Source organism: Panthera leo, chromosome D2 (assembly GCF_018350215.1).
Source record: "Panthera leo isolate Ple1 chromosome D2, P.leo_Ple1_pat1.1, whole genome shotgun sequence".
NCBI classification, from domain to species: Eukaryota; Metazoa; Chordata; class Mammalia; order Carnivora; family Felidae; genus Panthera; species Panthera leo.
This window is the reverse complement of record NC_056689.1, coordinates 78,982,052-79,005,516: the sequence shown is the minus strand read 5'-3', so window position 1 is coordinate 79,005,516 and position 23,465 is coordinate 78,982,052. Positions and strand designations below refer to the sequence as shown.

Sequence of the window (23,465 nt, the reverse complement as noted above, 5' to 3'; positions counted from 1 at the left end):
CTGTCCCATGTGCCTGCAGGTGGGAACTGGAGACCTGCATCCATTGACCCTGCTGACAACACCTGGCTTCGGTGGGCAGACCGGTGATGTGACGGGCCAGGCCCTCTCTGGGGCGGCTGACGTGAGGTGGGGGGGCGGACCCTCAGGGGGTACGGTGTGGCTCGAACTGCTGTCGGGGTCCGTCCGATCCTCTGGCAGCACACAATTTGTGGTTTCTGCTGCCTGGGTGAGGAGGGCTCCGCCCTGCACCTGTCCCACGTCCCTGCCATGGTCCCTTCTGGGAGCCTTCTGCCAGTCCTCTAGTGATCCCCATTCCCGCTTAAGTTAACCATCGTTGGTTTCTTCCTTTCTTTTTTTAATTTGACTTTTTAAAATTAACATCCAAACTAGTTAGCATATCGTGCAACAATGATTTCAGGAGTAGATTCCTTAATGCCCCGGACCCATGTAGCCCATCCCCCCTCCCCCCCCCCCCCAGTCACCCTCCGTTTGTTCTCCGTATTTAAGAGTCTCTTCTGTTTTGTCCCCCTCCCTGGTTTTATATTATTTTTGTTTCCCTTCCCTTATGTTCGTCTGTTTTGTCTCTTAAAGTCCTCATAGGAGTGAAGTCGTACGATTTTTGTCTTTCTCTGGCTAATTTCGCTTAGCATAATATCCTCCAGTTCCATCCACGTAGTTGCAAATGGCACGATTTCATTCTTTCTGATTGCCGAGTAATACTCCATTGTATGTATGTCTGTGTACACACACACACACACACACACACACACACACACACACACACACCACATTTCCTTCATTCATCCACCGATGGATATTCGGGCTCTTTCCATACTGTGGCTATTGTTGATAGTGCTGCTATAGACATGGGGGTGCATGTGTCCCTTCGAAACAGCACCCCTGTATCCCGTGGATAAATGCCTAGTAGTGCAATTGCTGGGTCGCAGGGTACTTCTGTTTTTAGTTTTTTGAGGAACCTCCGTGCTGTTTTCCAGAGGGGCTGCCCCAGCTTGCATTCCCAACCATCGTTGTTTTCTAACAACCAGAGACGCCTCAGTGACCTCCGTGCATCAGTGACTTGGCCGTGGCCTGGCGAGGGCTTTGCACTTCCTCAGTGTGGATCTGTCTCTAGCGTCTTTCGTCATGGCGTGAATGATGGAGATGACTCCCAAACAAAACAAAATTCTCTGAAGATAGTGTCTTCTGCTAAGCAAAAACCATCCTTGTTAGGACTCAGGGAAGACTGCGTTTGCACGCAGGCTGGGTGTGTGTGTGTGTGCATGTTTGTCTGGGCTCCTCACCAAGGACATCGTCAGCTGTCCTGTGGACCGAACGAGTGGCTTTTCTGGCTTACGCCGTCGCGTCATCTCAAGAGTGGGCAAGCGTGGACACTGGATGTGGCAGCTGACGGTGGTGTCGGCTGCGTGGGGCTCACGCTTGCCTCGTGTACGTGGTGGTTGGGCCCCTCGAGAGGGCAGGCGTTGAGCTCTTGAGTCGTTATTAGATGTGTGATCCGTAAACACCCCACTTACGGGCATTTTCTTTTCAGCCCTTGTGCGCCCCGGTGAGAGGGAGGCAGGGCTTCCGCGTAGCAATTCAAGAGTGATTGTGATGAATATGTTAGTTTCTTCAGGTCCTTCCTTTTTGAATTAAAATATTCATGGGCATAGGAGAGGTTTCCTTTCCTTGGAAGAAATGCCCTGGATAGCAATTGTTGTTCCTTTGTCTCACGAGTAAATAAGCATTTGCGTCATCCCTCTGTCCGTTTGTCTGGCTGGCCGTCTAAATGCTGTGAGTGGAAGGTGTTAGCTCCACGAAGTGCCTAGAATTCCCCACCTGCTGTGTCTTCTGCTAAGGAGGAGGGACCTGGGGATGTGAACACATTTGAAACGGCTGCCGAAGAGGCTCCTTGACACGGCAGCAAATTCTTTTTGTATTTCTGACGCTCGCTTATGTGGGACCACTGGGCCTCTGAACGGAGCACCAGGACATGGAAGGACACACCAGTGCCCTGTTCCCTGTCAGGCTCTGAAACTTAAGCAGGCAAGCCTGGCGGAATTGGGATGCAGAGCCCATTTCCGGGACACGGGGAATCGTCCAGCGGAACCGCCGACTGGCCACTTTGGTGTCAGGGCTCACGGGATGTGGGCTGTTCCTGAGGATGCCGATGGGCCCGAAGCAAGGTGCGCTGGGACTCAGTGACAGGGAGCAGAGGGGACAGTGGGTGGCATCTCCGGCTGAGGGAGCCTCTAAGCCCAGGGCCGGGGCTGGGGCTGAGTGGCAGGTTGAAGGACATTCTGGAGTCTAACCTCCCAGAGGGGACGAGAAGTGATCTTATCTTCGGTCCTTGCCCCGCGTCTGGGCCAGGGACCACCGGGGTCTGAGACGCTAGAGGAATATGGCCCAGAGAGGAGAGCAGCAGAGAGAGAAGCAGGGCAGTGGGACAGGGTGGGGGGCATGGGGGTCCGGTCTCCTGCCGTCTTGCATCCTGGGCCCAGGGCCTGAGCTTGGAGGGGCAGGTGTGGCTGCTTTCACATTAGCATAAGCAGGTTCCACCACTAGGCATGGCTGGTGGAGGCAGGCAGCAGGGATTTCTGAGTGTATGTAAGAAATATCTTTGCTCAGTCATCAGACACTTGGTCAGTTTCCTATAGGCATGATGGAGAATACGTGTTTGACCCTGGACCCAAGGAAATGCCTCCCATGTGGGTCCTCCAGGCATGGAAAGTGCCCAGGGCAAACCCTAGGAAGAGGGTTATGGTAACTAGAGGACCCTCTGTGAGGTCAGCCTTTGGTGGCCAGGGACGCTTGCTGCACAGACCCCCGCTGGCTGTGTCCCCTGCCCTTGCTGCACGACTTCCCCGTTCATTCTGTGGTCCCCACTGGCTACGCGCCCTCTGCCCCCCCCCCGGTGCCCTGCGTAGTTTCTGCTCACACGGCCCCCACTTGAGCCACGCCCCCTCTGGCGGCACCCGGCTGGAGCACCATCACTTAAGGTGCCACCTGGAGCCTCCTGGGTCCTCCTGCGGTGTCCGGTGCGTGGCAGGGTCACCGTTACCCCCCTCCTGGTGCTCCTCGCCGTGCCGGGCACCAGTACCTCCGTCCCCAGCACAGATGGCCGATGCGTATGTACCGATCCAGGCAGCCACTTGGCAGGTGTGGACAGGGCCAGGGAAGCAGTGTGGCGGCGTTTGACAGCCTGGAGCTGAGAATCTGGAGGCCAGGATCTGAAATCCAGCTTTGCTGCCGGCAGAGATGCTTTGCATGGCTCACCTTGAGTCTCGGGGCCTCAGCTTCCTCTGTGAGCACTCAAGGGCAGGCCTAGATGCGTCTTGGGGCCTGGAGGGTCTAAATCTCTCTGGCAGCAGCCGCAAGGCAGATTCTCATATCCAGCTGCCCGCAGACCCCCTCCAGCATCCTGAGGCCAGAGGGGCTTTCTCCCCGCAGGTGTTTTTTCGTGGGTGCACAGACACCCGCACATCATCCTCAGGTGCCCTGGGGTCCCATCTCAGCGGTGACCCACACAGCTTTAAAAAATTTTTTTTTTAATGTTTATTCATTTTTGAGACAGAGAGACAGACAGAGCATGAATGGGGGAAGGTCAGAGAGAGAGGGAGACACAGAATCTGAAACAGGCTCCAGGCTCTGAGCTGTCAGCACAGAGCCTGATGCGGGGCTCGAACTCATGGACCGCGAGATCGTGACCTGAGCCGAAGTCGGACGCCCAACTGACTGAGCCACCCAGGCGCCCCGACCACACAGCTTTTTTTTTTGTTTTTTTTTTAATTTTTTTAACATTTTATTTATTTTTGAGACAGGGAGAGACAGAGCATGAACAGGGGAGGGTCAGAGAGAGGGAGACACAGAATCCGAAACAGGCTCCAGGCTCCGAGCTGTCAGCACAGAGCCCGACGCGGGGCTCGAACTCACGGACCGCGAGATCATGACCTGAGCCAAAGTCGGCCGCTTAACCGACTGAGCCACCCAGGCGCCCCCACACAGCTTTTTAAACATGCCTCTGACGTTAGGGATTTCTCGTACCAGTACAAATAGATTTTACTTCTCCTTCCGAGTGTTTGCTTCCTCCAGGGTCAGATTTGAGGGTACGGATAGCATATATCTTGGAGACTTGTAGCCCCAAGGCGAGGAGAGAAGTCGGGGTGTCGGGAGGCCTGGGATCCAGCCCCAGCACTGCTGTTAAAGCTCCTCCCCTCAGGGACGATGGTCTGGACCGGGAGGATCGCCAAGGGTCTGCCCAAGTGCCAGCGTCTTATCCCAGGGGCGGCTTGGACCAAACTGGGTTTGGTAGCTGTTCTCGACACTATCAGTTTTGCCAAGAACAGGGAACAGTAGATTTTTTTTCTATTTATATTGCCTTGCTCATTAGCATGCACAATGCAAAGGCCAGAGTTGCTGAAGCAAAATCAACAAGTTCTGATTCATTTGCAGAGCTCAACCCCGGGATCGCTCTGAAATTTCTAACCCGTAGGGCTCCCTGGCTGAGTCACATCGTGGACGGTTCCTTAATTGGAAACAGCCTCAGACAGTAGCACGGACAGCAACAGAGAGAAGGGCTATCAGAGCACAAACAGCCAGAAAGGAGGCGCCGACAAGAAAGGCAGTTGGGGCACTGTTGACGGCCGAGTCGACAGCATCTGTCCGGAGACACTGGACAGGCAGGGGGGTGGGCTTCCCCAATGGGCAGGGCTTCAGCGGGGCGGGGGGGGGGGCGGTGAGGACAGGAAAGCGGGAGGCCAGATTCGGGAAACCACAAACTTGCCTTTGAACATCTGTCGTTTTAACAAGCGTTATCCTTTCTAGGTTGCCCACCTCTTGGTCTGGAAACCTTAAAAATCACAGACTTCCAGCTTCACGCATCCACTTCGAAGCGCTACGGGCTGGGGGCGCATCGAGGGAGACTCAACATCCAGGTACCGGCGGGGCCGGAAGGGCTCTGCTCGCATGGCTCGTTGCTCTGGCGATAGACGCAGCAGTGGTTCGTTGACCGTGGGTCGATACCATGCATGGCATTTATAAATGCATGAGCTTCGGGGCACCTGGGTGGCTCAGTCGGTTAAGCATCTGACTCTTGGTTTTGGCTCAGGTTATGATCTCACTGTTCGTGAGATCGAGCCCCAAGGTGGGCTCTGCACTGATAGCCTGGAGCCTGCTTGGGACTCTCTGTCTCTCTCTGTCTCTCTCTCTGTCTCTCTCTCAAACTAACTAAATAAATAAAAACTTAAAAAAAAATGCATTAGCTCCACTTCTCCCACCAGGAGGGGGTTGCCTCCAATCCTCTGTCTCACGGAGAGGGTCCTGAGGTTCCGGGTTCGTGTCTTCTACAAAGAGCACTTAGCACGAAAGATGCTTCTGGTGCCTGGACCCAGGTCGGCCCCCCCTGCACCTCTTGAGCTCTTCCCCTCTGTCTGGACCAGGCAGGAGGAGGGCGCTGAACTCCGGAGGACGCGGGCAGCCAATGACATTTGTCCTCTTTCCCCTGCCACTCTTACCACCGCCCACACCTCTTCCAGGCTTTTCTGCGGCTCCCCCCAGGTCAGACCCTTCGTGGCTCACCTGGGCCCCAGGACGTCGTGTCTGGCCTCCTTCTCTGAGGCTCACGGGTCGTGTAACCTTGTCGCTCATTGCTGTCAAGGTCCTACTCCAGGAAGGTGGCTCCTGCACGCGGATTTTATACCCTGCGCGGTTCTTGACTTCTTGCCTTTTCTCGGGCAGGTTCCCCTGCCCGTGAGCCCTTGCCCTCCCCCCTGCCGGTCAGTGTACATCCTGTGGCATCCGTGGTGTTCATTTCCTTGTGCTGCCCTCACAGCTTCTCATAAATGCAGCCACTTAGGCCACACGAATGCCTTCTCTTCCGGTTCTGGAGGACAGAAGCCCCATCGGGCTAGAGCCAGGTGTGGGCAGGGCCGCGTTCCTGCTGGAGCTGGAGGGGAGAGCCCAGTTCTTCTCCTTTTCCAGCTTCTAGAGGTGCCTACATTCCCTGCATGTGGTCCTCTCCTTCTAAGCCTCTGAGCCCTTCTTCTGCTTCCCTCTTCCACTTTTAAGGAGGCCTGTAGGGACATCGGACCCTCCTGGATGACCCAGGATCATCTCCCTAACTCAAGCAACCTTAATTGTACCTGCAGACTTCATTTCCTTTTACTCTCTGGCCCCGACTGTTCCCGGGCTCCAGGATCAGCACGTTGGCATCTCTGTTGGGGGAGGGGGCGTTATTCCACCGGCCCATCCCGAAGCCTTTTTCCTCCAGCTCCTGCTCTTCTGTCCCTACCCAGCTCAGCATTTGGTCGTGCGCTGTCCTGTGTGGGTCTCTGGCATTCTAGTTGTCTTTCCCCCGGCTGCTCCATCACTGTGTGTGTTTTCTAAACCCTTTCTGTGCACGCATCATCTCATCTAGCCTCCTGGGCGGGGGGTGGTTCTCTCTCCACCCCACCCTCCCCCCCCGCCGAGGTGTGGGGCCATCAAGGGTAACGGCTGCTGAGTACCAGCGTCCACATCTGCTCGCGTGGGCCGCCGTGAACATACTGCGGGCAGCTGCTGTGCTGGGAACTGGACAAGAGCGGACGAGGTCCCTCCCAGGGGCACCCGGGCTCTGGGGTGTCTGAGCAGAGCTCCGACTCTGAGCGTCTGCCCCTCCCTCCTCCCTCAACACTCTGCCACACCACACAGACTTTCAGACCACTCAACCTCAACTGGCACCGCTTGGCAGTCCCAGAATTCCAGTAGAACATTTCCAGACCTGACTTTAATGAAAACCAAAGGTTGGTTTATGAGTGTGTTTTTTTTTTAAATGTGTATTAATTTTTGAGAAAGAGAGAGATCGTGAGTGGGGAGAGGCAGAGAGCGAGGGAGACAGAGAATCCCAAGCAGGCTCTGAGTCGTCAGTGTGGGACAGCAGGACTTGAGCTCAGGAACTGCGAGATCATGACCAGAGCCGAAATCGAGAGCTGGACGCTTAACCGACTGAGCCACCCAGGCGCCCAGGATTATTGTTTTTTAATAACAGCTGATAAGAAACATTTGGATGTGCACAACTGAGACACTGTGTTTTCCAAGAGGGTGATTTCTCCAAGTTTCACAAGAGTGACCATGAATAATGTGAGTGCCTGCAGCACCTTGAACGGGCTCCAGGCTTCCTCAGAAATAAGGTCAGGGCGAGCGGGGCCAGATTCAAATGGGTGTGGGGCTGTTGCGTTCATCATTAGAGGAGTGGTCACCTAACGCCCGAATGCTCTCTCTGTAAATGAAGTTACCCTTTTTTAAAGAGGAAGTGTTCCCATTTATACAGGCTTTCAGACAAACATTGAACGGCTCCATTAGTCCTGAGTTTATTGGTGGGGGTAGGGGCTGTGAGTAGTGTTGTTCCAGTTGGGGATTCTACGACCACAGTGGACAGGTGGAACGTGGGGGGGTCATAGTGCAGGGGTCCTAGGCGTGCAGAGTTCAGACCTTGGCCTTGACACTTCTAGATTTGGGGACCCTCAGAACCATTATCTCATGGCTCTGAGCCTCAGTTGCCTCAGCAGAGAAGAGGGAGTCATGGGATTTGTTGAGCAATGAAATCAGGTGATTTATAATTTTAAAATTTGCTGGATCATTTCACTTCTCTGCTTGCAGCTTCTAGTAGCTTCCAGGTGCTCCTGGAAACTCCTGGCTGGCCCTGTGTGGCTGGCCCCTCTTAATCCTGTGTGGTGCTGCCCCTTCCTGAATGTTGGTGGCTTGTTTCTGGGTGATATCTGACCCTCCTTGAGCAGAAGCCCCAGGTTAGAAGGGGCTTGGTCTCTCCTCCTCTCCCTTCCCCCCAGCCCAGAACATCGCCCGGCACACAGGACGTATACAGAGGGTGTCAGGTGAAGGCCTGGCCGAAGGGGAGATGGTGGGCGTTCGCTGCCCTGCCTTTGCTGGGCCCCACGGCAGGTCCCCCGGGGGGACGCTCATCCGGCAGGGAGCAGCTGGCTGGGCTGTCCTGTGTCCTCGTCATCTTTCCTGGCTACCTCATCCTTCATCCAGGGAGAAGGCAGGTTTCCTGGGCTGGAAGTGTGGACAGACCCATCCTCCTGACTTCAGTCAACATGAAGTAGGACGGTCGCCGAAAACCACCATAATCAGTGCTGTTTATCCTGGGGGGAGGTATTGTTTTCTTCAATGGTCTATCATTTCCCCAAATGCCCTCCGACTAGAACATCTCCGCACCTGCTCTTAGGATGTGAAGTTGCTGCTTTAACAGGGAGTCCCAGGCCAGCCGCCCCCGAGCCTGCCAGAGCCCCCACCCCCGTGGGTTATGTGGTGTTAAACACGGAAGGCGGAGCGTTGCCTACGGCACGTGTGAGGGCCTTCGACACAACCCTCCGTGGGCAAACGATGACTCGGTGGGAGCCCCTTTCGGGTTCTTAACCTTCCAGAATCAGTGTCCCACGAAGCCTGATGTCATCGCCACAGGTGCTCTGAAATGCGTCCTCCCACACGGACGATCTGAAACGCAGTTTAAAAATACCACCTTGTCTCACTTAGGAGTATTTTGCAGGTACGCCAAGCTGATGGGATTTTTGTGCGAGAAACACCAAGGTGTCAGGGGTCCGAAGTGTTTCAACGCCGTCGTCCGGCATGTGGACGGGGTTGCCCAGCCCTTTGCCGGCCCAGCCTCCGCAGGCGTGGGTGGGGTCCCCCCAGAGCGCACGGGGCTGGCGGGCTGGCCGGGCGTCCCAGTGCACCTGCCGACGGGCTGAGTGGCTCCAGGCCACACGCTGCCTCGTCCAAGGCTTGGTGTCATGTCATCAGCGGATGGAGCCCGGCCACCGGCACTGCCCCCTCGTCAGAATGTGAGGATCGGACAAAATGAAGACAGAGAATCGTCCTCGGCAGTTTTCAGATGCCGTATTCGCGCCTGTCGGAATTCGCTCGCTCCGCTGACCCCGCGGAGTGCCAGGAACTGTGTGCTGTAGCCTGAGCGGGCAGAGATGCCCGTGTCCCGCCTGTCCCCAAATGCAGAGGGCGAGCGGAATCGGCTCTGGCAGGTGTTGGCGCCGTGCCGAGCGCTTTCTGCCCGGTATTTCCTTTCGTCCTCGGCAGGAGACAAGTGCTATTTTTATTATTATTACCTCCGCCTTATAGAAGACAGACGCATGCATCGTGAGAGTAACTCGGTTAAGCGTCCCCGGGAGAGGCGGTGTGTGAATCGAAGCTACTGTAAGCCTGGAGTCATTGCCCGGAACGGCTCCACAGAACTGCCCCCAAGTCAGCAGGTGGCAGTGTTCTAGGTGCGTCTGGGATGATGGTGAGGCCGAGCACCCCTCTCCTTTCTGACCATTATCTCAGGCTGATTTAGTCGTCTGTCACCCTCACCCAACGATTTGCCGGTGATGGGAGTCTTGCTTTCCTGGGTATTCGTTCCCCCACGGTGTCAGCAGCGTCCGCGCATCCCTGTGTGCCCCACAGATGTTTCTGGATGGTCGCCACGATGGGGGAGGGTACCGTGGCTGCCGTGAAGAAGTCCTGGAGGGGGCGGTGCTGGCCGGTCTGCTGCTGTTTTGCTATCGGAGACTCGCTCCTAGCGACGGCTCATGACCTGAGCCGAAGTTGGACGCTCAACCGACTGAGCCACCCAGGCGCCCCAATGTAGGTTTTGAATAGTCTGGCTAGGACTCTATTTTTCCTGTGACCTCAGTTTCCAGAGTGCAGATTTTGCAGACCGTGGGCTTTGGCCGAATGGCACCTGCCGCTTGATAGCAGAAACACTTGTCTTTGTCTTCGTCCTTTTGAGCTGCTATGACAATATCGTATCTCCGGGGGCTTGTAAACTACGCAAACTTATTTCTCACAGTTCTGGCGGCTGGGAAGTCCAAGGTCAAGATGCTGGCAGACTGGGTGTTCGGTGGGGACTCTCTTCCTGGTTCGTAGGTGGCGGCCTTCTTCTGCGTGCTCGTGTGGCGGCCGAAGCTAGGGGCTCTGGAGGGCACTAATCCCACCCACAAAGCCTCCACCCTCACAACCCGTCACTTCCTTAAGGCCCCACCTCCCAACACCAATCACTTTAAGGACTCTTTCCAACAGACGAACTTTCAGGAGACGCACACAGTCTGTGGCACTCCTGGTCCTCACTTTAAGCAGAAGACTTTGGAAGAGTAAAACCACCGATGACTCCACTTAAAACCTCTTTTTTTTTCCCCCGCAAGTGGCATTTTGCTAATGTTGATTTAATAGTCCAGACTTAGGAAGAAGCCCCCAAATGCACAGTTCTTCATATTGAGGCAAGGATAGACCTTCCAAGAATTCAAAGAGACCCCGTTCAGCAGGATGGCCCAGATTTGTCCTCTCACCAGGCGGTCTTCTTCCAGCCCAAGATTCTCCAGCACTGACCCCCTCGGAGGATGTGATCTCACTTGGAGACAATCACCTATTCTTCTGCTCCAGGAACAGCCACAGGCAGAAAGTAACACTCCAGGTCTCAAGAGAACGTTTCGGCAGTGAGCTCTAAAATCACTTTTGGATCGTCGTTGGCCTCTAGTTGGTCTTAGGAGGCGGCTTCGTACTCAGGTGGGTCATGGAATGGCAGCTCGTCACCTGCCCTGTCCCTGCAGAATCCTCTGAGGAACCCAAGAGATTTTCCATGGCTCCTCAAAGCAAGGTGGGGTCTGAGACCTCACTATTCCCTGAGTGATTTACCCCCCCCCCCACCATTGTTACATCAGACGCTTGCCTGCCTGCCTGCCTGCCTGCCTGCCTTCCTTTCGAGGGAGAGACAGAATGTGAACAGGGGAGGGGCAGAGAGAGATTGGAAGACACAGAATCTGAAGCAGGCTCCGAGCTGCCAGCACAGTCTGACGCGGGGCTCGAACCCACGAACCATGAGGTCATGACCTGAGCCGAAGTCGGACACCTAAGGCGGGGCTCGAACTCACGAACCACGAGATCATGACCTGAGCCGAAGTCGGACACCTAACCGACTGAGCCACCCAGGCGCCACCCCCACCCCCCCAGATGCTTTCTTTGCTGTAATTCCTCGAGCAAATTACAGCAGCACTTGAGCCACTTCAAAGGGCTGGGTTTCAATTTCATTCTTAAGACTCTAAAACTATGGTAAGTAGGAGCCTGACATGTGATCAGAAGAAATGAAATCCCCAGAGCATGGCTGGAACCCAGGATATCACCGCAATTCCTGCCTAGAACTGGGAACACAAGACGGTTGGTGCTCAGATCCGACTCTGGAAGAAAGGGTCGACATTTTGAGGTCACAGGAAAAAACTCGGCACACCGCCTTGACATCATCGCCAGGTGTCTTTGTGGCGCCTGTTCGCAGTCATGTGACATCCTGTGGCCCAGGTCTCGTCTCGCATGTGCTGGGTATGATCCAGAGTTTGACCCCTGAGAGGAGTTCACCTCTCGTACCGCTTTCACGAGGAAACGTCTGGTTGTAATGAGAGCATCTGTCTGAGCCTTTTCTTAGCACCGCTGCGATCAGCCAGAATTCCTCGTTAGTGATTCCAGTAAAGGAGTCTCTGGAGCACCTGGACGCTGACATGAGAGTCCACTCCCGACGTCCTGATGATCTTTTTACCTGAAATGAGGTGTCAGCCGTGAAGAAGACCGAGCCCTGTGGCTCGGGACGTCCCCGGCAGGAAGACACGAAGCCGGTCACAGAACGCGGAGCCAGGTTTTATCCGGGTGTCAAAGTTGGCATGTGTGGGCACACCCCATCTTTCGTCTCCCTGTCTCCTTTGGCACTCCTGGTGCCCCGCCTCGTGCAAATGTGGGGGCCGCCTGGGGCAGCACTATTTTCTCAGGCATCCCTGTCTGCGTGCCCCACTCCTGCCTCACCGATGGCGTTACCTGCTCCCAGCGTCCTCTGACCACAGCCTGTCTGTTCCATCAGACCATCCCGATTCTCTGGGTGCTCAGCCTCCGGTCTGTTTCTGGCTGCACCAAACCTGGCTGTGTAACTCTGCAGGTCCTTACGGGGGGGCTGTAAATGTGCTAGTTGCTGCGGAGGCAAAAATAATCACAGTCGGGGTATGGCTTCCAAACCAAGGAATGTCCTGCTTGCTCCGATAAAGGGATTTTGTTCTGTATCTGGTTTTAAGAAACAGTCTGGGAGACAGTGTTTGGATGCCAAAATGCTGGAATTTTGGATGTTTGGATTTTTATGGGAATAACAGGACCAAATATTCTAAATCACGAGTCTCTTGGAAAATTGACAAGGAGAATTTATCACAATGATGATAATGCATTGCTGTCTATATTCTCCGGCAGCTTGCGTCATGAACACACGAGCAGAAGGGCAAACAGTAAGACAAAAGGAAGGGGCCCCAAGGTAGCAAAAGCTCCCTGGCCTGTGAACCACAGATTTTTTTTTTTTTTAAGCAGGTCAGATTTTTTAAAAAAATGTTTACTTTTGAGAGAGAGAGTGAGAGCAGGGGAGGGGCAGAGACAGAAGGGGACAGAGGATCCAAAGCAGGCTCTGCCCTGACAGCAGTGAGCCCGATGCGGGGCTCGAACCCACAGACCGTGAGATCGTGACCTGAGTCAGAGTGGGACGGTCAACCAGCTGCACCCCCCAGGCGCCCCTGAACCACAGGTTATTAAGAAACCACAGGGCTTTCTGGTTCAGGTGCGGATTCTATTCCACTCGCTATGTGAATTTTCTTTAGTGTTTCATTAAATCTCATTAAATTAATACTTCATTTCCTCTTCCGTATAGCCGAAGGGAAACTCTGTTTCAGAGATACGGAAATTGAAGTCAGAGGTCGAACGACCTGCCCCCGACCCCACAGCTAGTAAGTGCCGAGCTGAGACTCAAATTCAAGGTTTCTGGCTGCATTTTAGCCCTTTGGTATCTCCGGTACCCACAAGAAGGTTCAGTATGTTCCCTAGCTTCTGGCCTTGGCTGGCATCCCGTCTCGTGACTCACCTCCCTGCCCGCTGGCTTGAGCGTCCCCCAGTACCTTCCAGCCCCATCCTGGCAGGGCCCAGAGAAGCCTGACGGGCTCTGGTCAGCAGTCACAGGCACGCGCCTCGCATCCATTCAGCCGTCTGGGCTGTCTGCTTCGCCACGGGCAGCCCAGCCAGGCTGTCTCCTGGACGTGTGCCGGTCACTTTGCATAGGGCTTCCGTGGGCACAACAGACCGCACTTATGGAGAAGCCTGTGTGAGGAGGGGATGGAGGAGAGAGACAGGGAGAGGAGAAGAGAAGACCTTGGGGCCCCTTTTATCGATCGATCGATTGATCGGTTTCCTTAACACAAACCCACTTCCAGTCCTGGGGTAGCAGTGATGCGTGAGACTAGAAATAGTCCTGATATTTTCAGCAGACATTCAGGGAGGATCTGCTATGTGCTTGTCTCGGTGCTTGGGATACTTCAGGGGCCAAACAGACAAAGATCCTTGCCGTCTGAAAGCTTCTATTCTATGGGGCGCCTGGGTGGCTCGGTCAGTTGGGCGTCCGACTTCGGCTCAGGTCACGATCTCACGGTCCGTGGGTTCGAGCCCCGCGTCAGGCTCTGTGCTGACAGCTCAGAGCCTGGAGCCTGCTTCGGATTCTGTGTCTTCCTGCCTCTCTGCCCCTCCTCCCTCTCACAGTCTGTCTCTCTCTCTATCAAAAATAAATAAACATTAAAAACAATTTAAAAAAAATAAACATTAAAAGAATTTTTTTGAAAGCTTCTATTCTAGTGGGGGAGGCACAGAAAAGCAAGAAATGTAATAAAATACAACTTTTCTAATATGTCCGAAGCTGGTGAGTGCTATGGAGAGAGAAGAAAAACCAAACAAACATAGTTGGCAGCGGGGGTCAGGAGGGAGGCTCTGGGGAGGGGGCGGGCTATAGTTAAAGGTGAGCAAGATTGGCTTCATTGAGGTGGGGGTGTTTGGACCGAGTGGGCTTGGAGGAGATCATCAGGGACTCAGGTAGCTGTGGGAGCGGCATTCCGGGCGATGGGGATGGCTTGTGCAAATGTCCTGCGGTGACTGCGTGCACAACCACCAAGGAGCAGCAGAAGGCTGGTGTGGCCGGAGCAGAGGGACCATGCAGGGGAGGAGGTGCAGGCCCAGAAATAACACTGGGAGGACTTTGGCTTTGGCTTTCGTTCTTAAGTCAACCGGGAGAGCCGTGGCAGGTTTTTTGGGCGCAGGAATGACATGCTGTGATTTCTGCGAAGGACTGACCCAGTTGTGCGTTGACTTCGGGGAGCAGTGTGGAAGCGGGAGGCCTGTTGGGGTGTGACTCCAGCTCCCCAGACAAGAGATGGCACTGGCTGGGCTGTGACAGGAGTAGCGGAGGCGGTGAGAAGCGGTGGTATTTTGGACAGTTTGAAAGCAGGATTTCGGATGAGGGTGGAAGGCGCCTGGATGAGGGGTGTGAGAGAGACCAAGAGGAGACAGGGATGCCGCCAGTGTGTTTTGGCCTATAACTCCAATCATCTGATGGGGAAATGAAGCCATTAAAAAGATCTATCACCAGTGGAAGCCCCAAAATAGCCTTTGATGAGGACTCGCAAGGAAGCACCGTGTATTAGCTTCCTTGGGCGACGGTAAAAACAGCACAGACTGGGTGGTTTCCCGCAACGGGGATCTATTCTCTCCAGTTCTGGAGGCTGCAAGTCTGCAGTCGAGGGGTTAGCAGGCCTGTTCTCCCTCCAGAGCCCCTGGGGACCGGGCAAGACTCCTTCTTTGCCTCCCCGGTTTCTGGTAGCCCGGGTAGCCCGGGCATCCCGTGGTGTTCCTGGGCTTATAGCTGTACCACTTGAGTTTCCGCCCCCAGGGTCACACGGTGGCCTCCCGTGTGCCCCTACACCTTCTTCCCTCTGTGGGTGTCTGCCTCTGTGTCCAGATTTCCCCTTCTTGTAAGGACACCGGTCATCGGCTTTAGAGCCCACCTGACTCCAGCCTGACCTCAGATTCACTTAACTCATTTCATCTGCAACGACCCTATTCCCGAATCAGGTCACACGCTGAACTTTCAGGGGCTAGGACTTGCACATATCTTTTTGGAGGACGTCATGTAACCCATACCACCGTGGTTCCCTATGCTTGGTAAACCTGTCTCAGACTGCGGATGGAGGAGACTTTCCTGGGGATGGGTACCTGGGCTGAGATTTGAAGCAGGATGAAGAGTGGAGAGGTTATCAGACACAGGGTGGGCAGAAGGGGAAGAAGAGGGTTCCAGGTTGAAGGGAATGGTGTGTACAAAGGCCCTGTGGTTATAGGGAACGTGACCTATTTGAGAGGCTAAAGCAAAGACCGTGTGGCTGCAGCTGAGCTATAGTTACAGAGCAACGTCATGGCCGGTGAACAGAAGAAGAGGCCTGAGTAAATACAAATTAGTCCCTGAGTAAATACAAATTAAAACCACAATGAGATATGACACATGGGCACCAGAATGGCTTTAAAGAAAAGGGACAGTATCAAGTATGGGCAAAGATGTGGAACAATAGACAATTTTACACAGTGCTGAAAATGTAAAACAGCAGAGCTTCGGAAATCTTTTTGGGGTATCTACTAAAGCTCAGCATTCTCCTACCTGTTCACCTAAGAAATTCAGTCTTATGCCTAATAGACACGCATTTGTATGCACTTGGTAAGACAGGTACAGGTGGGTTCAGAGCATCATTATTCATGATAACAACCCCCGTGTCCATCAACGTATAATGAATAAGTCATTCTATGCGTGCGCAATGGAAGACTATGCAACAGTGAAAAAGAGTAAGTTATTGCTATTTGCAGTAACGTGAATTAATCTCACAGATATCATATGGAGCAAAAGAATCCAGACACAAGAGACAGTAGTTATGGTGAGTTTCATCTGTATAACATTTATTTATTTTTTATTTTTTTAACTTTATTTATTTTAAGAGAGAGACAGAGACAGGCAGAATGTGTACATGTATGCGTGTACATGCAGAGAGAGAGAGAGAGAGAGAGAATCCCAAGTAGGGCTGTCAGCTCAGAGCCTGATGCGGGGCTTGAACTCACGAACTGTGAGATCATGACCTGAGCTGAAAATAAGAGTCGGCTGCTTCACTGCCTGAGCCACCCAGGCACCCTGTATGAAATTTAAATACAGGAAAACCAGTCTAGGGAAATGGAAGTCCGAACAGAGGTTGCTTTGGGGGGGAAGGTAATATACTGGAGGCGGCAAAAGGGAGGCACGCTGGCCGTGTTCTAGATCTTGAGCTGGGTGTGGACACATGGGTGAGTGTGCGGTAAAACTTATGGAACTTCACACTTAGGGCTTGTGCACTTTTTTGTGTATATTTTAATGGTAAAAATCTTAATTTCAGCTTTTATTGAACCTTGAAATAAACAACAACGGAATCGTGTACCTGTTCTCCTGCTTCCGCATCGTATTTCAGAATTACCTTTTCTTTGGTTCTTCATAATGTTAATTCCAGTACAGGCACACCTTGGAGATATTGTGATAGAGTGAGTCACATGATGTTTTGGCTTCCCACCGCATATAAAAGTTACGTTTACACTATAGTCTATTAAGTGTGCAATAGCATTATGTCTAAAAAAAACACTTATTTAAACGACATCTTATTACTAAGGAATGCTAACCTTCATCTGAGCTTTTAGTCACAATCACTGATCACAGGTCACCGTAACAAATGTGACAGTAATACGGAAGTTTGAACTATTGCGAGAATTACTGAAGTGTGACACAGAGACGTGAAATGGGCAAATGCTGCTGGAAACATGCCACCAACAGACTTGCTTGATGCGGGGTTGCCACAAACCTTCCATTTGGGAAAAAACACAATTATCTATGGAGTACAAAAAGGGAAGCACAATGAAACAAGGTATGCCTGTATAGGACTATTATTTAGTTACTAAAAATGATTTTAATCTTTTTTATTAAAATTTTTTTAATGTTTATTTTTTTTGTGGGGGGGTGGGGAGGGGGCAGAGAGAGAGGGAGACAGAATCCGAAGCAGGTTCCCGGCTCTGAGCTGTCAGCACAGAGCCCGACGTGGGGCCCAAACCCACGAACCGTGAGATCACGGCCTGAGCCGAAGTTGGACGCTCCACTGACTGAGCCACCCAGGCGCCCCTTAAAATGATTTCAATATTTTTACATAGATAAACATAAGATTCTTTAGGGGAGCAATTAAAACATTTTTTTTTTCATTGAGGTACAGCTGACATACAACATTATATTAGTTTCAGGAGTATAACGTAATGGTTCAATATATGTATATGTTGTGAGTTGATCACCACAATAAGTCTGGTTAATATCCATCCCCATAAATAGGTACATTTTGTAAAATTCAATGAAAACTTTAGTAAAACGTGGTGAATCGGGTGCCTGAGTGGCTCAGTCGGTTAAGCGTCCAGCTTTGGCTCAGGTCATGATCTTGTGGCCCATGCGTTTGAGTTCCGCGTCAGGCTCTATGCTGACAGCTCGGAGCCTGGAGCCTGCTTCAGATTCTGTATCTCCCCCTCTCTCCCTGCCCCTCCCCTGCTGGTGCTCTGTCTCTCTCTGAAAAATAAGCATTAAAAAAATTAAAATCTGGTAGGTCATAGAAAGGAAAGGAGGTATATTTGATTTAAACTTTTAAGAGTGAATGTTGATATGATGAATGAAATCAGATGATGAAGGAGAAGAAAGGGAAGGTAGCAGGAGGTGGAAATGGTTTCATCACTGCTTATAGTAAGGAGTCAACAGGTGCTTTTTAAGAAAATACGCAATTAAGGATGTTTCATAAAGGTATGCTATATAAGTTATGTAGTCGTTAAATTAGCCACCAAAACAAAAGATACACCTTTAAAATGTTCAGAGGATGAGAAACAAAACAGATGAAGGGTCGGGGGGGTTGGGGAGGGAAGAAATGCAAACCAGAAAACAGACTCTTAACTACAGAGAACAAACTGTGGGTTGATGGAGGGAGGGGGGTGGGGGATGGGCTAAATGGGCGATGGGCATTAAGGAGGGCGCTTGTCGCGCTGAGCCCCCGGTGTTAATGCCGAATTGTCGAATCACTAAATTCTGCTCCTGAAACTAATATTACACTGCATGTTAATTAACTGGAATTTAAATAAAAACTTGAAACCACAGCAGACACAACTCCCAAACAGAAAGAGAAAAAGAGAATAAGAATCACGTTGTTTCCATAAAAAAAGAAAATTTTCAGAGGAGATGTAAACCCTTGTTTGAGAATTAAAACTAGTTATTCCATTGATGGGCGATTATAGTGACCAGAATGTTTCCCAGGTTTTAGTAGAATTGAATTAGAATGTGGGTGTGGAAATCCTGTACTATCTTTTTCAATTAGTATACTCCTTTCCCTATCTTTCCTTTTTTTTTCTTTTTCAGCAATTAATACACGACTCACCATGTAGTTAGTAGATTTTATTTCAAAATGTTTTTAATTTCAAACACTAGATAGTTATTGTTTTCCTTGGCCGGTGCAAGGAACTACTTAAGACATGGTTTTGGGGTTTTATGTATTGTTATTTATTTATTAAAGTTTCTTTTTTGATGAAAGGTTTTTTTCAATGTTAATTTTTGAGAGAGTGAAAGAGACACAGAGCACATGCAGGGGAGGCGCAGAGAGATGGGGGACACAGGATACAAAGTGGGCTCCCTGCTGACAGCAGAAAGCCTGATGCGGGGCTCAAACCCATGAACGATGAGATCATGACCTGAGCTGAAGTTGGATGCTCAGCTGACTGAGCCACCCAGACACCCCTATTTATTTTGAGAGAGAGAGAGAGGGAGAGAGAGAGCGCGCCCCTGTGCAAACAGGGGAGGGGCAGAAAAAGAGAGGGAGTGAGAGAATTCCAAGCAGTCTCCACGCTGAGCACGGAGCCCTACTCGGAGCTCGATAACGTGACCATGAGTGAGATCATGACCTGAGTTAAAATCAAGAGTCCGCTGCTCAACTGGCTGAGCCGCCCAGGCGCCCCAGGTTTTGGGTTTTAAAAATAGCTTCAAAAACAATGAATCTTTCTTTTTAGCCAGTTTTACTGATTATTAAGGTCTGAACTGGGGCAAGACGCTCTGCTGATTTGCAAAAGGATAAGCCGATTTGTACCCGGGCAGTTCTGTGGGTTTATCAAAGGTCTATCACAGAGGTTTACCGAAGGAGATGTTCAGACTAGATGATGACCCTGACGTGGGAGACTGTCGTGAACTATATTAATCAGATGTCATATCTAACATTTTTAGGTAACACCTCCCCTCCAGGAGTGGTAACTTATTGTAATGTGTAAAGTTGCAGCCACTGCTTCCAAGATTCCTCTGAGAGATATTTATTTTTTATTTTTTATTTTTTTTTAATATATGAAATTTATTGTCAGATTGGTTCCCATACAACACCCAGTGCTCATCCCGAAAGATGCCCTCTTCAATGCCCATCACCTTCCCTCCCTCCCACCCCCCCCCCCCCCCCCCATCAACCCTCAGTGTGTTCTCAGTTTTTAAGAGTCTCTTATGCTTTGGCTCTTCTGAGAGATATTTTAAAATAACTGTCACATTATTCTGTTTTTGTCCAAATAGTCCTGGTATGTCTGCACAGTGGCAGCTGTAAGTCAATTATCCTGGAATTGCTACAATAGTTAGATTCACTTGGATATAACTTTTCAATTTGCTTCCAGATGTCTCTGTAGAGAGGCAGCCCACGATTATGAATTACAGTGCAGATCAGTGACTTCAGAACAGCATAGTAATTTTGAGATCCACCGTTTTCTATATATACCCTAGGGCAGGGTGCTTTTCATAATGCCTAGCATGTAGTAGGAGTTCCGTAGACACCTGGAAAGCGAAAGGGTCAACAAAGCAGGCTTTGCACCAGTCACCCTCTATATTCGTGTATGCCTTTCCCTTTGCTTTAAAAAACTTTTTTTATTAACGTTTATTTATTATCGAGAGACAGAGAGAGACAGAGCATGAGCAGGTGAGGGGCAGGGAGAGGAGGAGACACAGAATCCGAAGCGGGCTCCAGGCTCTGAGCTGTCAGCACAGAGCTCGACGCGGGGCTCTGACTCACGAAGTGTGAGATCATGACCAGAGCTGAAGTCGGACACTTAACTGACTGAGCCACCCAGGCGCCCCTACACTTTATCATTATTATTATTGTTTTTATTTTAGAGAGAGAGAGACAGAGAGAGAGAGTGCATGAGTAGGGCAGAGGGGCGGAGAGAGAGAGAGAGAGAGAGAAAATCCCAAGCGGGCTCCATGGAGCCCAACTCAGTGCCAGATCCCGTGACCATGAGATCAAGAGTTGGATGCTCAACCCACTGAGCCACCCAGGCACCCCAGTACGTTGTACCCTTTAAATATAGAAGATATTTATGTCTGATATATTTATGTAATATATTAAATATAAATATATTAAATATATACAATTATACTTGTCAATTACGCTTCAATAAAACTAGAAAAAAGAAAACCAAAAGGAAGGTGCCTTGCCAGGGCACCCACCCCCACCCACCTCCTAATGCGTCCCACGCTGTGAACAAGGCAACTCCTCCAAACTCCTTTTCATTGTTTTCTTTGGGAATTTAAGTCTTTATTTCTAAATATTACACACCAATTGATATGTACTGGTTTGTACATGTATAGTCTGAATTCATATTATGGGAAATGAAAATTTCGGCTCGTTTTTATTATCCCTTTACCTTAACCTCTCTAATCCTTTCAGTAAAATTAGATCTCAAATTTTGGGTAAACCTACATTCAAGGTTTTGATTACGACTGTGTAAATAGTGCTTACTACCGAGCCAAGAAGTAGGGTAGTTTTGAGCCAGGAGATAATGCGCTTTGTATCATTTCTTGACAACCTTTTGTTTTTCCTAGATCTGCTTTTATTTTTTAAAACATCTCCCATGCCCTGCAATAGGTCTGGGTCTATAAAATATCCTTTGATACAATTTTCTATAAGGTCAAGACTTGCTCAATGATTTTTTAGTCTCTTAGCTGTTTTTTGTATTTCTGTAAGACATTTCCTCCAGAGGCCTTGACTTACTGTGTTCTTTTTTTTTAATGTTTATTTGTTTTTGAGAGAGAGACAGAATATGAGCAGGGAAGGGGCAGAGAGAGAGGGAGACACAGAACCTGAAGCAGGTTCCAGGTTCTGAGCTGTCAGCACAGAGCCCGATGTGGGGCTCGAACTCACCAGCCACAAGATCATGACCTGAGCCGAAGTCGGACGCTTAACCGACCGAACCACCCAGGTGCCCTGACCTGCTGTGTTCTGAATGGGTTTCTTTCCAGTCTTTATACAGCAGCTCTCCTGGGACTGCCTTCTCCATCATTCTGAGAATGCTCTCCTGTGTTAGCATCCTTGATTTCTGGATCTTGTATCCTCTTTTTGGTTTTCTGCTTCATCGTTGTGGAGCACATTCATCTTACAGCTTTATGCAATTGGTACATGAGAATTTCTTGAGGATGTGTGAATCTGGAAATGTCTTTATTTTACCATCACCAGTGAGTGATAGTTTGGCCGAATGTAAAATTCTAGGGTGAAAAATCTGTTTCTCTGGAATTTTGACGTCTTCATTCCCCCCCCCCCCCCAATTCTTCGAATTTCAGATGTTGCTACTGAGAATTCTGGTACCTTTCTGATTCCTTTGGCTTTGTTTTATATATTTTCCTTTTTTGTTTCCTCTTGGGACGCTTTTTGGATCTTCTTTTCATTTGTGATATTTTGAGGTTTTACCAAGATATGCCTTGGTGCGGGGCTTCTTCATTATACTAGATTCTTAGTGTTTTGGAGACTTAAAGCTTACAGATCTGGGACATTATTAACTTAGAGTATTTGTAATTTCTTTCTCTGCTCTTTTTAGTTTCTCTTATTGCCCATTGTTACTGGAATTTTCACGTTGCGAGCGCTTGACCTAGGACGATGCTTTTTCCTCTCTAAGAATATCCCTCTTTTGTTTTATGCAAGCAAGATCTTCTGTTTCAAGGGATATTCATTACAATTTCTTTGAGATTTTCTTCTGTGCTCCATTATATTTTTAGTTTATTTAACTTTTGTTTGCTCTAAGCCTGGCTGCCTTGTGTCCTAGAGCCGAGGCGGGAGGGGAGCTGGGGCGTCTCACTCTTCAGTCTGCTGGTAGCCACTGAGTTCTCTGTTTTTATCACATCACACCTGCCATCCTCTGTGTCTGGAATCTCCAAATTCAGAGCCTCTGGGATTGTTGTTGGTTATTTTTCTTTTTTTAAAGAAAAATTTCACATCTTCTATGGGATGGGAATGGGGATGTGGGAATCTATCTTTTTTATACATATTTTGAATCAGTTCTTCATTTTCAGCCCTGCCCCACCTTCCGAGCTACTTAGGAGTCTAGATTCTGAGCTTTTAAAGTCCTGGGTGGCTTGGTTCTCACGGGTGTTCCCCTTGTAAGCTCACATCTCCCTGTCTTGCTAAGTCATTTCAGGATTCTTACATCTGATTTCCATCTTCATATGTGGTAATTAGGAGATTACAAATGTCTTCTCATTTTGTCAGAGATCAAGCTTGTCTTTCTTTATCTTGTTTTCCTTGGGGGAACTTTTGAGAAAAGAACACAATAAAATCCACATTTCTATCATCTTGAAACAGAAAATTCCCATTTGATCTTAAATGGGTGATATCAGGTTTTCTCTTTGATATGGATTTAATAATGTTGATATTCATCGTAAGCAAAACTTAGTCTATTAGATGCATTGGTGGTTTTTTTTTTAAGGTAAATAAATGACGTGTATGACCTAATTGCCTAGAGAAAATTACATTAGTTCTTAACTTATTTGGCCCTGTAGTACAAATTATCATTCCATCTTAATGGTGTTTTCAAGACTAGCTTATACGTTAAGGAAACCCACTTTTTATTTCAACAACTTCTGATAGAAATGCCTCCAAAATTTATGAGGGATTGCCTGCATTTTTATCTAAAACAATTTTTTTTAACATTTTATTTTATTTTTTGAGAGACAGGCGGAAGACAAGTGGGGGGAGGGGCAGAGAGAGAGGGAGACACGGAATCCAGGCTCCAGGCTCCGAGCTGTCAGCACAGAGCCCGACATGGGGCTTGAACCCATGAGCATGAGATCATGACCTGGGCTGAAGTCAGACGCTCAACCGACTGAGTCCCCCGGACATCCCTTTCCTGCGTTTTTAAACAGAAAAGGACGAATGTAGCCTTCTGTTGGTTTCTCTGACCTCATGCTGATATCCCGGGTTGCGCTGTGCTGTGTTTTGGTGACGCTTCTCGGGCTGGCACCTCCTCTCTCGCTGAATTCTGCCAGGAGCTTGCTTCATAAATTCGTCATCGACTTTGCAGAGGGGGCTGTCACTTCCGTATGAGTCAGCGAGTCAGAAAGGGCCCTCCGGTCCCCTGACACCGTTACTGCATTTAGCGGACTGTCCGGTGTGCTCAGGAGGAACTGAGATCGGCAGCAGAGGCAGAATATCCAGGCTGGCGAAGCCAGGAGCCTAAAATCGAATGCCAACTATCCGCCAAGTAGGCTTTGGTCG

The 23,465-nt window shown here is 50.1% G+C and overlaps 1 protein-coding gene across 1 annotated transcript in view; it reads left to right on the top strand.

Annotated features, from left to right (window-relative positions):
• Nucleotides 1–23,465, top strand: part of CPXM2 (carboxypeptidase X, M14 family member 2) — a 140,687-nt gene that overhangs the window by 29,670 nt on the left and 87,552 nt on the right. The window contains exon 3 of the mRNA XM_042908489.1: nucleotides 4,822–4,931. Within this exon, the coding sequence (XP_042764423.1) occupies nucleotides 4,822–4,931 (110 nt within the window). The remainder of the gene's footprint in view (nucleotides 1–4,821; nucleotides 4,932–23,465) is intronic.